The 17267-nt window shown below is 42.9% G+C and overlaps 1 protein-coding gene across 4 annotated transcripts in view; it reads right to left on the bottom strand.

Annotated features, from left to right (window-relative positions):
• CFLAR (CASP8 and FADD like apoptosis regulator) overlaps window positions 1-17267 on the bottom strand; it is a 173117-nt gene that overhangs the window by 65534 nt on the left and 90316 nt on the right. For all 4 annotated transcript variants that reach the window (XM_033946842.1, XM_033946841.1, XM_033946844.1 and 1 more), the window contains exon 3: window positions 11379-11478. In XM_033946842.1, coding sequence (XP_033802733.1) covers window positions 11379-11478 — 100 coding nt within the window. The remainder of the gene's footprint in view (window positions 1-11378; window positions 11479-17267) is intronic.

Genomic DNA, 17267 nt, shown 5'->3' with positions numbered 1-17267 from the left:
GACCTCCCAGGAAAGAGACTTGGGAGTTCTGATCGACAAGTTGAAGCCATCCACGCAGTGGGTGGTGGCGGCGAAAAAGGGCAAATAGAATGCTAGGAATGATAAAGAAGGGGATCACGAACAGATCAGAGAAGGTTATCATGCCGCTGTACCGGGCCATTGTGCGCCCTCACTTGGAGAACTGCATACAGCATTGGTCGCCATACATGAAGAAGTACACGGTACTACTCGAAAGGGTCCAGGGATTGGAAGAGCTGCCGTATAGCAAAGGATTAGAGAAACTGGGCCTCTTCTCCCTCGAACAGAGGAGATTGAGAGGGGACATGATCAAAACATTCAAGGTACTGAAGGGGATAGACTTAGTATAGAAGGACAGGATGTTCACCCTCTCTAAGGTAGGGAGAATAAGAGGGCACTCTCTAAAGTTGAAAGGGGATAGATTCCGTACAAACGTAAGGAAGTTCTTCTTTACCCAGAGAGTGGTAGAAAGCTGGAATGCTCTTCTGGAGGCTGTTATAGGGGGAAACACCCTCCAGGGATTCAAAACAAAGTTAGACAAGTTCCTGCTGAACAAGAACGGGCGCTGGTAGGGCTAGTCTCGGTTAGGGTGCTGATCTTTGACCAGAGGGCCGCTGCGTGAGCGGACTGCTGGGCATGATGGTCTAACCCAGCAGCGGCAATTCTTATGTTTTTATGTTCTTAAAAAAGAGGGTTTTAAAAACTTTTTTTAATAATGAAAAATACTATGTCCTAAACAAGAAAAGCCAAAAGGCAAAATTCCGCTGATGGGAAGGCAGTTTGGAACTTCTTTGCTCCTTGGAAAACGAAGAACTGAGAAACCACGAGCCAACATCGGGAGGGAAGTCACTTGCACATGGGCGGTGTGGGCAGTCTCGAAGCTTCGCAAAGCTTAAAGTGACAGTGCATTTTTCATTGTCCTTACCGGGGTCCGTGGATGACATCACCCACCTGTGAGAATATGCTGCCTACTTGTCCTAGGATAAATTATTGAACATCTCTCATACATTGGCTTCCTATTCAGTCAAGTTCAAATGTGCTTGTCTAGTTTTTAAAATATTTTATGGAGAATTATGTGACTCAGTTGTACCACTGTCTTTAGGTCTGCCAAGACAAAGTGGCAGAAGATTTTCTGCTGCTTATAGGCTGACTTTTCCATCATTTAAAGGTGTCTGTAGTCATGCACTACCTATCAATCTTTCAAAATGATTAAAGGCTTTATTGTTATCTGCTATTTCAGATTAGCTTTTTTTATAGTATAGTTCATACACATTTTTAAATTAATAGCTTTTATGGTTTCTTAAGTTTGCTATATATCGGTTCTAAATGCCTTTTTGCAGGTACAATATTTGTGTTATGTTGCAAAATGTCTAGCAGTAACACCACAATTTGAACATTTTCTTGTATGGAGAATTATAAGGGAAAAACATCCTAGTTCAGGATATTCATTGGGTAGATTTGTATGCCTGGCCTCCACTGTATACAAATTTATTTCATTCATATTCATTGTGGCTATTTTGAACCAACTGTCTGGGGGTCTCCCAGGATATGATTGGGAACTTCTATCCTAGCTCCATTGTTGAGAAATCCAGTGTTACAGAACTCGAGTTGAAGATTTTATATTATGATTCAGTTCAAACTTATATAGAATCCATACCTCATTTTCATATAGAACACACTGAATGATACTATCAACTTTAAAGTTAGTTTTACTGGGTGACTGAGACCAGTTTGGGGCATTTGGGATTTTTTTTCATGTAGTATCTCTAATGGCTCATTATAAAGTGAGGAGGAGCTTTGGTGTGTGAACATGATATTTTGGCTTGCCCCCCATTTATATTTACAAGCACAATTGGAAGAAAAAGGGGGTGATGGTAGATGAGGAGGTAGGTGGTGGAAAGGGAGAGAAGAGATAAGGAGCAATGCTAGACAGGGAGAAAAGCACCAAGTTTTTGGTTATAACTGCAAATCCTACATTTCTTGTTGAAGATATTTTATTGTGATTTTCCAGTTACAACCAAAAATCAGAAGTCCTTGCTATATGAGGTATGACAATTAAGCTCATGAACTTGCCTCCGTGCAATTACATTGGCAGCATTGTACAAACAACTTGGTATGGTTTCATAACCTTGGTATATCAGTGTCTCACAGCTTTGTTCGTGTGGACATGTGGCAGTATCTTTCTAACTGGCGTTCATTATTGTTGTTGCATGTTTTTGTGTGCTATTGTGAGAATATCGGAGCTTGAATTAAAGCAATGAACAAACATTAAATTTATTCTTAAACTTGGCAGGAGTGGAAGTGAAATCGGGGACAATTTAGTCGAAGTTTATGGGAATAATGCCATGAAGAAAACAGCAGTGTACAAATGGCTTAAACATTTTTCCGAGAGGAGAGAAAACATCACTGATAAAGAAAGGTCAGGGTTGTAGGAATGCAGCACAGCAAACACACACACATGCAGGATATGAGTCGGGAAGGAGGCATTGCCAGTGGCTAGCTTCGAGTCCCTTTTATTATGCTTCTAAGCTAATGACATCATAGTAACTCCCTCGTTTACACATCTAATGATTGGTGGGTACAAAGGTACATGCTTTTACATTGGTGGAAACACAGGTACATGCTTTTACATCGAGATCACCCTCAACTCTGCACATAGGCAAGGGCCTGATTAACATGTGGACAGAACCTGAGTCTTTGCACGTATGCAATGCTGATTAAGATAAGGGTTAATATGTGACATGGGTCTTGTGACAAGAGGGAAGGGGGAAATGCCTCAGCATTCTGTCACAAGGTGCTAACATTTTCCCTTGCTTTAGAATGGCTACGTGGCAAGAGGGGAGAGGGAATGAGGAATAATTCATAATTCTTTCACAGGGCCTCATAAAATCAGTGTGCTGATATTATCCCTGTTTCAGAACATTACTATATCTCCTCTTTCCTTACTATTGTTAAGAGCCTTATAAAGGTAAGGCAAATCTGATTGGGATAATTTGCGATATGACCATGACATGGCTTTATGCATAAATTAAACAAAGAAGGCAGGCATTGAACAAAACAACAGAGAGTTATCAAGAGACCTGTTCCAATGAGTAGATACTGCAAGAGGACCCGGATCCACTGGCCATCTGGTAACTAGGACCATAAGGCATTCCACAGTGGCATACCTAGCATGTGTGACACCCGGGGCCCATCATTTTTTAGCAACCCCCCCATCTGTATGAAAAACATGATTTTTAGTAACAAGCCACACGTCACACATGAGTACCTAGGAAAAGGCAGCATCTTACATACTGCAGTAAGCAGTACAACATCAATACACCCATTGTAAAACTAAACAAGCCAGACTAGTACAGATCAATCCTGCAGTCAATCCTAACAGAAAACCATGTCTTTCAAACACACAGAACACAGAAAACACCTTCGCCTAGTATGGAATGTCATCACAAACTTACCCCTCCCCCTTTTACAAAACTGTAGTGTGGATTTTAGCCATGGTGGTAACAGCTCTGACGCTCATAGAATTCTGAGCATCAGAGCTGCTACCACCACGGCTGGCGCTAAAAAACGCTCCACAGTTTTGTAAAAGGGGGGGGATAAAATAGAAATACATAGACAAAGGTTAAATTGAACCAGCAAGAAGCTGGACTCTGCATACAATGCAATACCACAGAAACAGTGACACATGTCTCCTAAAGCAATAAATAAATAGAAAATTTTTGTTCTACCTTTGTCTTCTCTGGTTTCTGCTTTCCTCATCTTCTTGTTACTCTCTTCCTTCCATCCACTGTCTGCCATCTCTCTGCCCCTATATGGCATCTTCTCTCCTTCTATGCCCCTTCCAGAAACTGTATGCCTCCCCCTTCCATCTCTCCTTTCACCCCCATTGGTCTGGTATCTGTCTCCTCTCCTTCCCCCCTGCTCTGGCATCTCTCTCTCCGCTCCCTTCCTCCTGTTCTTTCTTCTCAATTTATTTTCTGCCTCTGTCTAAATTCTTTGTTACTATTCAGTCCTCAATTTCCCTCTTTCACTTTGTCTACCTATAGCTTGCCACCTCTTTCCCTCACCCCTTCCAGTAACTAACTCTATCCTCTTCCCTCAATCCTGCATGTGCCCTTTTTTTCTTTCTCCTCCTCACTTCTTTCCAGCATCTGCTCCCCCTTTCCCTCACACTTCCATTCAGCAGCTGTCCTTCCTCTCTCCCACACTTCCATTCAGTGTCTGTTTCCCTCTCTCTACCCCTTCCATTTACTGTTCACCATCTCGTCCCTTCCATTCACTGCCCTCTGTGCTCTTTCTATCCAGTGTGCACCCTCTCTCTCTCTTTTCCATATGACATCTTCTCTCATTCTATGCTCCTTCCATAAACTATCTATCCCGTGCCCCTTCTCTCCTTTGTACATGATTGATTTCAATTCTGTCACCTCTCCGTTTTTCTCTCTCTGTCACCACCCCCTCCCCTATGCTCTGGCATCTCTCTCTTCTCCTTTCTTTCCTTCCCACCTCACGGTCTGGCATCATCCCTTCTCTGATTCCCAGCATCTCTCTCCTTTCCTTTCCTTCCATCTCTCCCTCCCCCTCCAAGCTCTGATATCTCCTCCTTCCTTTCCCCCTTCCTTTTCCCTTGATCTGGCATACCTTCCTCCTTCCCTCCATGCCCTGGCATCTCTTCTCCCTCCAAGCTCTGGCATCTCCTTTCATTCCCTCCAGTTGGGTACAGCAACACTCTCCCCAATTCTCTCTAGTGGCAGGGGTCTGTAACAGCCCCTCCATCCATCTCTCAACAAAAGCCCCTCCAGCAGGGATCTGTTTGTTTGAGCTACGTCTCTTGGACATTTAGCTGTCCTTTACAGGAGTGGGGAGGAGCTGCCGGCTTCTGGGAAACCTTGTACTGAATCCCGGTGTGCCCATAAGGGAGGGCACAGGCAAGACTGACAGGAGAGAGAGGGATGGAGGCAGAGAGAAAGCAGGCGAGAGACGGGAAGTGAGAGAGAGAAGGGGAAAAGGAGACAAAGCAGAGGAATGAGGGGAACAGCAAATTAGAGGGTGACGACAGAGAAGAGAAGATCTTTATTCATTTATTGGATCTGATTTGTCACCCACTTCATCAGATACAATACAGCCCAAACCAGGGCATATAATGCAATGTGATGCAATGGGCAGCCACCCTCAGCTTCCAGCACATAAGAGGGAGGCAATGCAGCAAGGCAAGAGGAGAAAAGCAGGTTTCCACGGGGCTTTGAAAATGATCCTTTCCAGGACGTGTCTTTATCTGTCCCCTGAAGAAAAGTTTGGTCCTGAACTTCATCGGGCAGCAGCAGCATTCACAATTCACTGCTGTTGCCAGCTTCAGGCCTTCCTCTCTGTCGGGTCCTGTCTTCATGAAAACAGGAAGTAGGCAGGACCCGGCAGAGAGGAAGGCCTGAAGCTGGCAACGGCAGCGAATTGTAAAAGCTGCTGCTGCCCAAAAAAGGTAATGGCGCCAGGCCTTGGAGCACCGAGGCTGACGCTTCTCCCCCCTCCCAGTCAAACCCCCGCTGACCCTTCTATCTCTCCCCCCCCCCCAAGTGTACCTTTGCGGCTTTCTCCTGCCGGTGAAGCGTCACTGATGACGTCATCAGTTATGCGGCAGAAGGAGAAGAAAGCCACGAAGCAGCCGACGCTACTGGAGGGAGGTTTGCTGCTTTCGCTGGGAGTGTCAGAAAAGTTCACTTGGGGGGGAGAGATAGGAGGGTCAGCGGGGGTTCGGTTGGGAGGGGGGAGAAGCGGTCTGCCTTGGTGCTCCAAGGCCTGGCGCCATTACCTTTTTCGGTAATGGCGCCGATGCTGCTTTCGCTGGGAGGGTGGGAGCGTGATAGGGACCGGGCCAGCTGTGTATCCCCCCTAAGGCTGCACCCGGGGCAGACCGCCCCCCCTCGGTACGCCACTGGCATTCCACCACGCTGGTAAGATGTCTTGTTCTTGATTTAATAAGCTAAGTGCGTATGAGGTATGGGCTAAAGTTTTTTTTGATTATATAATGCTAACCCACCAACTAAAGAGATTGTCAAAGAGATAATTTCAGCTTTTGAGAGCAAGTTAACATTACTATCACACTGGTCATTTAAGGCATAACTATCAGAGGTTATAGAGACAGAGCGTCTTTCTTTAGTAATCCTGGGATTAATCAATTGCTGTTTATTTACCAATGCTGCCACCAATCTACTCAGGCAGAATTGGGTATTGTGTGTTAAATTAGCAGAAACATCCTGCAGGTAGGACAAGGTGAGCATTAATATATGAAATATTTACAAAATTCGAACAGTTCCATAAAGCTAGTCCACCGTTAATGAAACTTCTAGTACAATTTTCTACCCTAGCACATGACAGATTTTTATGATTTGCTAAAATGGAGGTATAAATGATCATGGCATCCCAGGGTAATTTTCGAGCTACTTTTCCCCATGATGTAAACATGGTATATGATACTTCATCTTCAGTTATAAAATTGGTTGGATGGGAAATCTTTCCTATTCCCCTTGGCGCTAACTTAACCAATTATATTTCATAAGTACAATTCAAAGAAGGTAAATTAAGGTATAATCGCAATAAATGTAGAGGATCCTCTGAAGATCTGCAGTGCTACTATAAATAGTTTGCATGGTGTAGGTGTATTTTTTGGCAGAAAGGTAATCATAACCCAAGTGTTTCTAAACCATAGTACAGGTTTGTTAAATTAAAAAAAAAGAAAAGCACAACAGTTGCACACTTAAGAGAAAAATGTGAAAGTCCAGATAAATTACATAACTAACATTAACACCTAAACAAAGTAAAACCTCTGGACAATAAGGCATCATAGAATATATGAAAACAAGTGACAATAATGTAAAGGAAGGTGTGGACAGGCTGGTAACTTGTGCAAACTCTTCTGACAGTAGATTCACAACAGTCTCTCTGCTTCTCAAATTCTCAACCATAGGAATGAACACGATCAAAATCTGTAGTTAACCAGTTAACATCTTGATGTCTTGTGAAGCTTTAAGAGTAAGTGTATATTCTTTAGATTGGAGTCACAAAAGATCAGAGAAATATGACTGTCCATAGATTTCATGTATGCAGTCTGGATAGGTCCCCTGTCTGCTTGTTGCAAGCTGCAGTCTTCAGCTGCTATCATCTACAATATAATCAGAGACAATACCAAATAAATACAATTCCCAAATGACCAAAAGGCAAGGGGCATTCATCTTCCAGGGATATTATAAAATGGAGTCATAGTAATTCTAGGTAGTACAGCTGGCACATATTGCTGTCTGATACTCAGACTCCAATGGCATAACGTTTATACGAAGCCAGCATTTTTCTTTATGAATCAGTAATTCGTTCTTTCATCAAATTACCAAAATACAATTAATATCCAAATTTTAATTTGTGCCCACTCAATGAGGTGTCTATTAATTCTTGTAATAACATGATTCAAAAATAGCTTACCATATCTGTAGTTATCTCAGAAGACATTCCAAATCTGGGGACAGTTCATTCAGTGACATCGTAATCATTTACCCACTTTTTTCTGTAATAAACTTTTCATTCACAATTAAAGACATGAAATACCACAACTATTAATTTGCAATTTCATTAGTATCAAAAGGAGAAAAGTAGACTTTCCATTTACATGAATAAACGACTATTACTGTAAAGGTTCCTATAACTTAACACTCTTCTTCAGTGTCAGCTCTGCAATGCAGTTAATAATCGTTAGCATGTTCTGTTGGCTTAACCAGAGTGAGCAAACGCTATGGAAGGTCACATCCTTCATATCTAATCAAACCTAGATAACATCAAAGTTATCAGTACTGAAGAGTGCAAACAAAGGACCTGGGCTGAAGCATGTCAACAAACTTGATAAGATGTGCAAAGGTCAGGGAGTTAGTGAAGAAAATGACCCCAGCTACATTATCAGAGTGAATCTAGAAATTTAACAGTGACTCCAATTAATGAGGAATAATTCACACCCCACATCTTAGTTACCAGTATTTCAACTGATTTACAAAAATATAATTTATTGTTATTTTCTGAACCAAGTCTCAAATTTACAAATATAAGAGGTTATAAAGATAAGAGGTTAAAATCCTTATTCTCTCTCTAGAGTTTTTGACCATCTTCTCTTTCGCTAATTTCTCCTCAGACCCATTTTATCAGTCACATAAGAAAAACACACATTCATGCAGGCAGCCAGTACTATCTTTCTCATACACAGACGCAGTCTCTAAATCCTCGGTTCCACTAAGCTAATTCCTGCAGCTACAAACTTCTAACCTCATCTCCTGCTTTTTTCAATTCCTGTTCTGCTTAAATATATAAATCTATGCCTGCACTTTGAGTTGTTACAGTGTTAGAATTTAACACAGTTGGCTTTGTGCCTGAAATTTCAAGGGGCAGGTTAGGGTAGTCTCTGTTTGTACTGGGGCAAGTTTCCCCGAAGGGATGTGTCTCGCTGTTTTTGAGCGACATTGGTTAGCCCAATGATAACCCTTCTTACATTTTGGACCAATATTAGGTGGTCGTCCTCTGTTCAATATGGGCGGTTTATTAATATTTGCCTTGCTGTTTCGTTTCAAATGTCCTGGTTTCCCACAGCCATAACTGCCTTTTGGAGTGGAACTTTTCTGTACTGCAGCTGCTAAAATGCCCATTGCTTCCTGTAACCTGTTTATAAATTCTATATAAGGCTCGGTGGCTCCCTGGTTGATGCTTGCATAACTTTTAACTGGTGTTCCTGAGGCTAACTGATCTGGGGAATAAAGCCCTCCAGACTGTAAAGCTCTTTGTTGAGCCTCCCTTTGATATTCACTATCCCACATAACCTATTGACCTATAGTCAAAACCATACGCATAATGTCTTTCCAATCTTGTGGTATTAAAGTATGCGCCCCAGCCATTATTTCAAATAACCTGGCTGTGAAATTACTTCTTAAACCTGCCTCTGAAATAGATTTACGAATTTCTCGCAATATTGCAAAGGATAATGGTTGATAAGTAGCTATCTGTCCTGGACCATTAGGATCTCGGGCATATGTGACTGGTTAGGCTTGAATTAAATCTTTCATATCTTCTGCTGCTAATTGTCCTTCCTCTATGGCCTTTTTTATCATTGCTTGAAACGCACTTAAAGGGTGCGCTAATGTTTCTTCCTTTTTTGCACTTAAAGGTACTGGAGTTAACTGTGCAGGAGGTATGATTTTTGGATATATGTTCTGACTGGAATAGTCGGGGGGGGGGGGAACGATTAATGAGACCATTGCCACCTTGGAGGACGCCTCTGTTCCTACCTTCTCCAAGGCACACTTGCACTGATGCCATAAAATTAATATGGCTACCTATGCCCTAGGCTCAGCATACAAAACTTTCCCGACTCTTATCCAATCTTCTACTTTTAGGGATCCCTTTTCTGGATACAGGGAGCAGTACTCTCCTATCTCTCGTACTAAACATTTTAACTGTGACTCAGAGACCTCTCTATCTGTATGTCTCAGAATATACTTCAATTCTTTCACATGAGCATGCTGCAATTCTGACAGGGAATTTCCCATACTTACTCGAGAGGATCCCAGAGGATGAAGTGCATCTAGTCTTATCGTCAGACGGAGCAAGCAGGGCGAAAGGTCCCTGTTCCGGGCATCACTTGTAGAAATGGAGCACAGCAAACACACATACTCGCAGGATACGAGTTGGGAAGGAGGTGTTGCCAGTGGCTAGCTCCGAGTCCCTTTTATTATGCTTCTAAGCTAATGCATCAAAGTAACTCCCTCATTTACATTCTGCACGTAGGCAAGGGCCTGATTAACACGTGGACAGAACCTGAGACTTTGCATATATGCAATGCAATGCCTGTCAGCTGATGTCCTTTCCAAATAAAGACTGCTTGATTAAGATAAGGGTTAATATGTGACGGGGTCTTGTGACAAGAGGGGAGGGGGGAATGCCTCAGCATTCTGTCACAAGGTGCTAACATTTTCCCTTGCTTTAGAATGGCTACGTGGCAAGAGAGAAGAGGGAATGAGGAATAATTCATAATTCTTTCACAGGGCCTCATAATATCAGTGTGCTATTATCCCTGTTTCAGAGCATTACTACACAGGGTGGCCAGTAACGACCTTTTGGAGAGACAAGACAATATTTTGGGCCATATTATTACTGGTGATGCCCAACGGTTCCTGCTGGACCAACTCCAATGAAACCCCCACCCCAGAACCCCCCTTTGGGCTTACCTCGCAGTTGGCTGGACGGCTCCTCGCATCATCCGGCCAGCAGACCCGCCTCTCCATTGGCCAACCCACAGGATCCTAGGGCCTGATTGGCTATAGGAGGGGCCTGCTGGCCAGACGATGCGAGGAGCCATCCAGCCACCTGCGAGGTAAGCCCAAGGGGGGGTTCCGGGGTGGAGGTTTTGTTGGGGTTGGTCCGGCAGGAAAGGCTGGGCACCCTCCTGCCGGCGATTATAGGGGGGACATTGGGGGGTCCGGCAGGAGGGGTTGGGCACCCTCCTGCTGGCGATCGTAAGGGGGACATTGGGGGGGTCCGGGAAGGGAGTTGGGACCCAGGAACGGATTAATACAATTTCCATTATTTTCAATGGGAAACATTGTCTTGGAACTCAGACGTTTTGGAATCCGAACGGGGTTCTGGAACGGATTAAGTTCGGATTCCAAAGTACCACTGTATTTGGAAGTGCTGAAAAGGCTGCATGAAAAAGTTAGATGAAAATGACCTGAACTTTTCACCACCAACTCATGGCTCTTGCATCACAATGATGCAGCAGCTCACACAGCACTGTTTGTGAGGGGGTTTCTAGCCAGAAAACAAATATCTGTACTGGAACACCCTCCCTATTCACCTGATCTGGCCACCACTGACTTTTTTTGTTTACCCAAAGATAAAGGAAATATTGAAAGGAAGACATTTTGATGACATTCAGGACATCAAGGATAATACGACAATGGCTCTCATAGATATTCCAGAAAAAGAGTTTCAAAATTGCTTTGAAGGGTGGACTAGGCACCGGCGTCTGTGCATAGCTTCCCAAGGTATGCAGCACTTTTTTTAGGATGAGTTTGCAAAATTGTCAGACCTCGCACGCTCACATACAAAGAACAGGTCAAAATGTGATTTGCCTTCCATTACCCATATTAAGTAAATGCTTAGAATAAAGACACAGGTACTGTACATCTGGTTTAAAAAGATCTGAGTAATTTATGAATCAAGGCGAAGAAAGAGGCAGCCATATTTAAAATGCTTCTCTAAAATAAAGCCAAACTGATATACAGGTATTATGTAAACAATTGAAGCATTTTTTAAAAAGGTCTTTAAAGAAAATGAAATACCTTGGCTTTAGTCAACCTTCCTGCATAATCCTGCAATATGAAAACAAGAGAAGCTACATCCTCCTTCTCCAGCGCCTCACTGAGCTCAACCATCAGCACCCTGTAAAACATAACAATTTAGAGAGCTCAATTTTTAAACAGTGTCCAGACTATTGTGAAAGTACTTGACCATTTTAAGTCTTTTTACTTCAAATACAGAGGGAGAGTGTGTTATGGAATAGCAATCATTTTTTCTGTTTTATAATGGGGAGGGAATAATCTGTTTTACCAACCAACTTTACATACTGATATGTACTGTATTTTTCACTCCATAAGATGCACTGTTTCCCCCTCCCAAAAGTGGGTGCGTCTTATGGAGATACCTTTTTTTAAAAGCTGGTGGTCCAGTGCGGTCTCGGCAGGAACTTTCTGCACTCCTTGCCCCCTTCCCTTGCTGGACGGCTGCCTCCTTTCTTGATGCAGAGCGGCGAATAAGGCAGGAGTGCCAGCTTTTCGCTTCCTGCCTGGGCTCACGCTGCTCACTGAATGGCTGCTGTCAGTTCTCGCATTATTGCAAGATTGAGGGACATTAAGGCAGATAAAGGCTTTTTAATTCAAATCCTTGGGGCTGGTGGATCATAAGAACATAAGAATTGCAGCTGCTGGGTCAGACTAGTGGTCCATCATGCCCAGTAGTTTGCTCACGCGGACCAGCGCCCTAACTGAGACTAGCCCTACCAGCGCACGTTCTTGTTCAGCAGGAACTTGTCTAACTTTATCTTAAATCCCTGGAGGGTGTTTTCCCCTATGACAGACTCCGGAAGAGCATTCTAGTTTTCTACCACTCTCTGGGTGAAGAAGAACCTCCTTACGTTTATATGGAATCTATCCCCTTTCAACTTTAGAGAGTGCCCTCTTGTTCTCCCTACCTTGGAGAGGGTGAACAACCTGTCCTTATCTACTAGTCTATCCCCTTCAGTACCTTGAATGTTTCGATCATGTCAAGTTTCAAATTTCAAGTTTATTATGGATTTGATTAATCACTTATTCAAAATTCTAAGCGATGTACAAAGGAGTAAAATAATGAATTACAATTATCAAGGGGAAACCAACCAGATAAATATGACTGACTAGTCAAAACATATGGTACAAAAGGAAAAAATAGGGAAAGAAATACAAGTTAATGATAGTAAGTAAGACGAGTAAGGGAAAAAACAATAGGAAGGGGGAAAACGGTGAGCATCAAAAAAATTAAGAACTAAGGTTCAGTTGATGCACCTAATCTGATTTCCTAGTTGATATACCTAATTTATTAGTTGTCAAATGCATCTTTAAAAAGAAAGCATTTTAACTTGCTCTTAGATCTATCTAAATTATGTTCTTCCTGTACATAAATTGGGAGTAAATTCCATGTTTTGGGTGCTGTGACGGAGAAAATAAATTGCCGCCGTGTATTTATGGTTTTAAGTGAGGGAACTATTAAAAGATGTTGGTCAGTAGACCTGAGTAATCTTGTTGATGTATAATAATAATAATAATAATAACTTTATTCTTATATACCGCCAACAATCTTGCGACTTCTAGGCGGTTTACAATAAAGGGAAACTGTAAATACAATAAATAGAAGCTGTACATACAACGAATTAAGGAGTATTGCAGTGTACATCTGATAGTATAGGGAATCAATATTCTATGAATAAAGGCGGGAATTTTATAGAGAAGAGATTTGAAAGTCAATGTCCCCTCTCAATTTCCTCTGTTCGAGGGAGAAGAGGCCCAGTTTCTCTAATCTTTTGCTGTACGGCAGCTCCTCCAACCCCTTAACCATCTTAGTTGCTCTTCTTTGGACACTTTCGAGTAGTACCGTGTCCTTCTTCAAGTATGGTGACCAGTGCTGTATGCAGTACTCCAGGTGAGGGCGCACCATGGCCCGGTACAACAACATGATAACCTTCTCCGATCTGTTCATGATCCCCTTCTTTATCATTCCTAGCATTCTTTTCGCCTTTTTCGCCGCCGCCGCCCATTGCATGGATGGCTTCATCAACTTGTCGATCATAACTCCCAGGTCCCTTTTCTGGGAGGTCTCTCCAAGTACCGCCCCAGACATCCTGTATTCGTGCATGAGATTTTTGTTACCGACATGCATCACTTTACACTTTTCCACCTTGAAGCTCATCTGCCATGTCGATGCCCATTCCTCGAGCCTGATTATGTCATGTTGCAGATCTTCACAATCCCCCTGCGTCTTCACTACTCTGAATAACTTTGTATCGTCTGCAAATTTTATCACCTCGCTCGTCGTACCAATGTCCAGATCGTTTATAAAGATGTGGAGACTCCTTCATCGACGGAGCGAGACTATACCCATCAATCTAGGGTGCATTCTACATTTTCCAGATTGGATTACGTTTTAGTCTCCGAGTCTCTGTTTCCTTGGGTGGAGGAAGCATGTAATGGACTCCGACCACTGCCCCATTTGGATAGACTTGGCAATTGGGGAGGCCGGGTATATTGCCAGGCTGGAGGTTTCCAGCTTATTTAGCTGGAGATCCGGACTTTAATAGTTATTTTGCAGAAACAGTGGGAGGAATATCTTTTGTTTAATGAGCTTCATGCTGATGACTCGGGTTTGTTTTGGAACGCTGCAAAGGCGGTACTCCGAGGACATGCGATTGCATATGTGTCAGCTCGTAGGAGATGCATATCACACGGCATTTTGCACTTAGAAAAGAAATATACTACTCTTAAAGCCTGTTATGTTAAATATCCCAGCGCTCCCCTGCAGGAGGAGACGCAGGTGGCTTTGACTGCTCTTAATACACTGCTCCATGACCGTACTAAAAAATCCTTTTTCTATCGTAAATTTAAGTATTACAAATATGGTTTTGCTGACTTTTATGCTAGTCCTCCACTTTAGCGGGGGCCGGACATAGCAGACTATCTTGAAGATGCTGCTTTACCAAAACTTATTGAGGCTCAACAGGGCAACTCTGAATAAACCTATTCAGGGGCAAGAACTTTTCAAGGTGTTTAAAACTTTGAAATCTCCCATAGCCCATGGACCTGATGGTTATTTCCCTGAATTTTATAAGTTATTTGCACCTCAGCTCAGTGGGCCTTTACTAGTATATTACACCCAAGCGCGGGAGCGAGGCTATGCAAATGAGGCTTTAATTATATTGATTCCCTTGGACATTGAAAGGCTTGCACTATTTTTCGCAGGTGGTGCAGGCAGATGGCTCTTTGAAATCCTTTGCCTCTCTACGCAGGACTTTTCATCTACTTGCCAGGGACTGGTACCCATTTCTGCAACTATAACATTACATTGTTAGCCTAGTAGAATACTGCTGGCAGAGGAGATTCAAGAACGTTTCTCTGAAGCTATCTGCTTAACTGCACAGGTACCCATACCACTTTGATTTTACCATTGATTTCTTTAGGAGCTTGTTGGGGATTTGGATTACACCAGATTGGCTGATGCCAGGACTCAGGATTTACACACCCAAATTTCGGTTGAGCTGCTTCAAGGTTGCATTAAGCAAGGTGCTAAATGGTTGGTCCAAGTGACGGAGAAAGAGAGACATTATAAGTTTCTAACTCGGGCCTATTTTGCCCCCAATAGAGTATTTAAAGCCCGGCTTAAGGCCACGGATAGTTGTCCAAAGTGTGCTTCTCCCCATGCTACTTTGGGCCACATGTTTTAGCACTGTCCTCACATTGCTTCCTTTTGACGTCAGCTCTTCACACATTTTGCACAGTTTTGATCTTGCTCCGGGAGAATACCACCTACTTATTTGTTCACACCGAGACTTACTATGTTTCCCAAGTGCTCTGGATGTGCAGCTTTTGTTCATAGAGCTAGTGTAGTGTGCAGGATGGCTATTTTGCAACTGTGGCTGTCTCTACAAGCACCCATGCTTGCTCATTGGAGGACTTTGATGATACAGTTGGCAGGTTTGGAGCGCCAAGCTCTTTCTACTCTGGACTCTCAATAAGGAACGTTGTTTTGTCATTGTTGGTTACCCTTTTGTAATATGTTGACTGCTGTTGCTCGTAGTAGGTTGCTGAATTTTTTATCCTTTTGTCTTTTCCCTTGCTGTTCCTCGAAGGGGGGAGGGAATGATTTTGTTTTGCCAGACTATGCTCAGCACAAATTAAATGCACACTATTTGTGCTGAGTAGCCCGGTAAAAGGGGAAGAAACTGTACCTGGCACCTGCACATAAGAGCTAAACGGTAGGCCGAGTACAGCTCCCAATCAGCGGAGCTCATAAGTAGTTTAATAAAAAGTGGTTTTTATTTTGTGACTTGCCCAGGATCAAACCCACAATTTCAGGGTGCTGAGGCAGTAACTCTACCCACTGAGTCACTCCTTCACACTGCAGGGCTGTGCTCATGAAGCTCTGGTAAGTATCAGCAGCAGCAGTAACCCCCCCCCAAAAACAAAACAAAAAACAAACCAAACAAACCTGAGTTTGCCACAAGAGGCTTCAGCTACCATTGGAAGTTGTTTTGTTTGTTTGTTTTGCTGCTGCTTACTAGAGCTCCATGAACAGAACATAAGAACATAAGCATTGCCTCTGCCGGGTCAGACCAGGGATCCATCGTGCCCGGCAGTCCGCTCCCGCGGCGGCCCTCCAGGTTCATGACCTGAAAGTTTTCCCTACCTAACCTAAAATGTCCATACCCTATTCGCTCAATGCAGTGGCGTACCTAGGGTATGTGGCACCCGGGGCCCATCATTTTTTGACACCCCCCCCATGTAAAAAAATATTTTTTGTAATGACCATGAAACAGAATAAATGGTCAGACTAGAAACAGGCAGTGAAAATTTTCTTATATTCCAAACATAACATAACATAAATTATGTCTGAATTGTCATGACATCAGAAGTACATATGGAGTAGTTGCAGGTGATGCTTGGGACAGTTCTGATTGTGTTAGTTCGGTTTTATGTGTTTTTTGAATAGAAGGGTTTTTATTTCTTTTTGAAGGTTTTGCAGTATGTGGTCGATGTCAATTGGTTGTAGGGTTGGGGGTCGAGTGTTGCAGCTCGAATGGCTAGGAGGTTGTCGAACAGTTTTTTTCCTTTTGACGTTTTTGGTTGGAGGGTGTGTGAATGGTGCGTGAGTTCTCCTATGTCTGTTTGAAGTGGATTGAATTATTTAGCTGAAGAAATTAGTTACCCCCTCATCCCACACACATTAATTCTCTTCCATTTTTGTTCCCATTATAAAAAACACTGATAAGTTCCCAGAAAAAAAATACATTAAAATAAGAAGTGAAAACAAAGGCCCCTACAGATGAGAACATAACATAAGAATAGCCTAACTGGGTCAGACCAATGGTCCATCATGCCCAGTAGCCCATTCTCATGGTAGCCAATCCAGGACACTAATACCTGGTCAAAACCCAAAGAGTAGCAACATTCCATGCTACCGATCCAGGGCAAGCAGACACTTCCCCCATGTCTTAATAACAGATTATGGACTTTTCCTCCAGGAATTTGTTCAAATCTTTCTTAAAACCAGCTACACTATCTGCTTTTACCATAACTTCTGGCCACTTCATTTTTAAGTTTAGATCTTTCCTTTCAAACAGAGATCTTGCTAGATGTCAAATACAGCACAAGGTAACTTTACATGGACTTAGCTGTGCAGGAAATGTGAATCTCCTCATACACCCACCATATAGTGCAAAAATGTGCAAAGGTCTGTTTTTTTCTTTCGATCACTACATAGCCTAATGCCACACAAGCAGCGCTGTTACAAACATATTCTGTAGGTCAATGCTAAGGATAACAAAGTTTCCTTCCTTGGACCAGAAGGAGATAAACCACTGGAAGAGATCCCAAAACAACACCCAAAGACCCACTCAGTGTGTGAACCAGTTGAGTGGAGTGGACTAA

This window comes from Geotrypetes seraphini, chromosome 5, assembly GCF_902459505.1.
Source record: "Geotrypetes seraphini chromosome 5, aGeoSer1.1, whole genome shotgun sequence".
NCBI lineage: Eukaryota > Metazoa > Chordata > Amphibia > Gymnophiona > Dermophiidae > Geotrypetes > Geotrypetes seraphini.
This window is presented reverse-complemented; position numbering and strand designations above follow the sequence as displayed.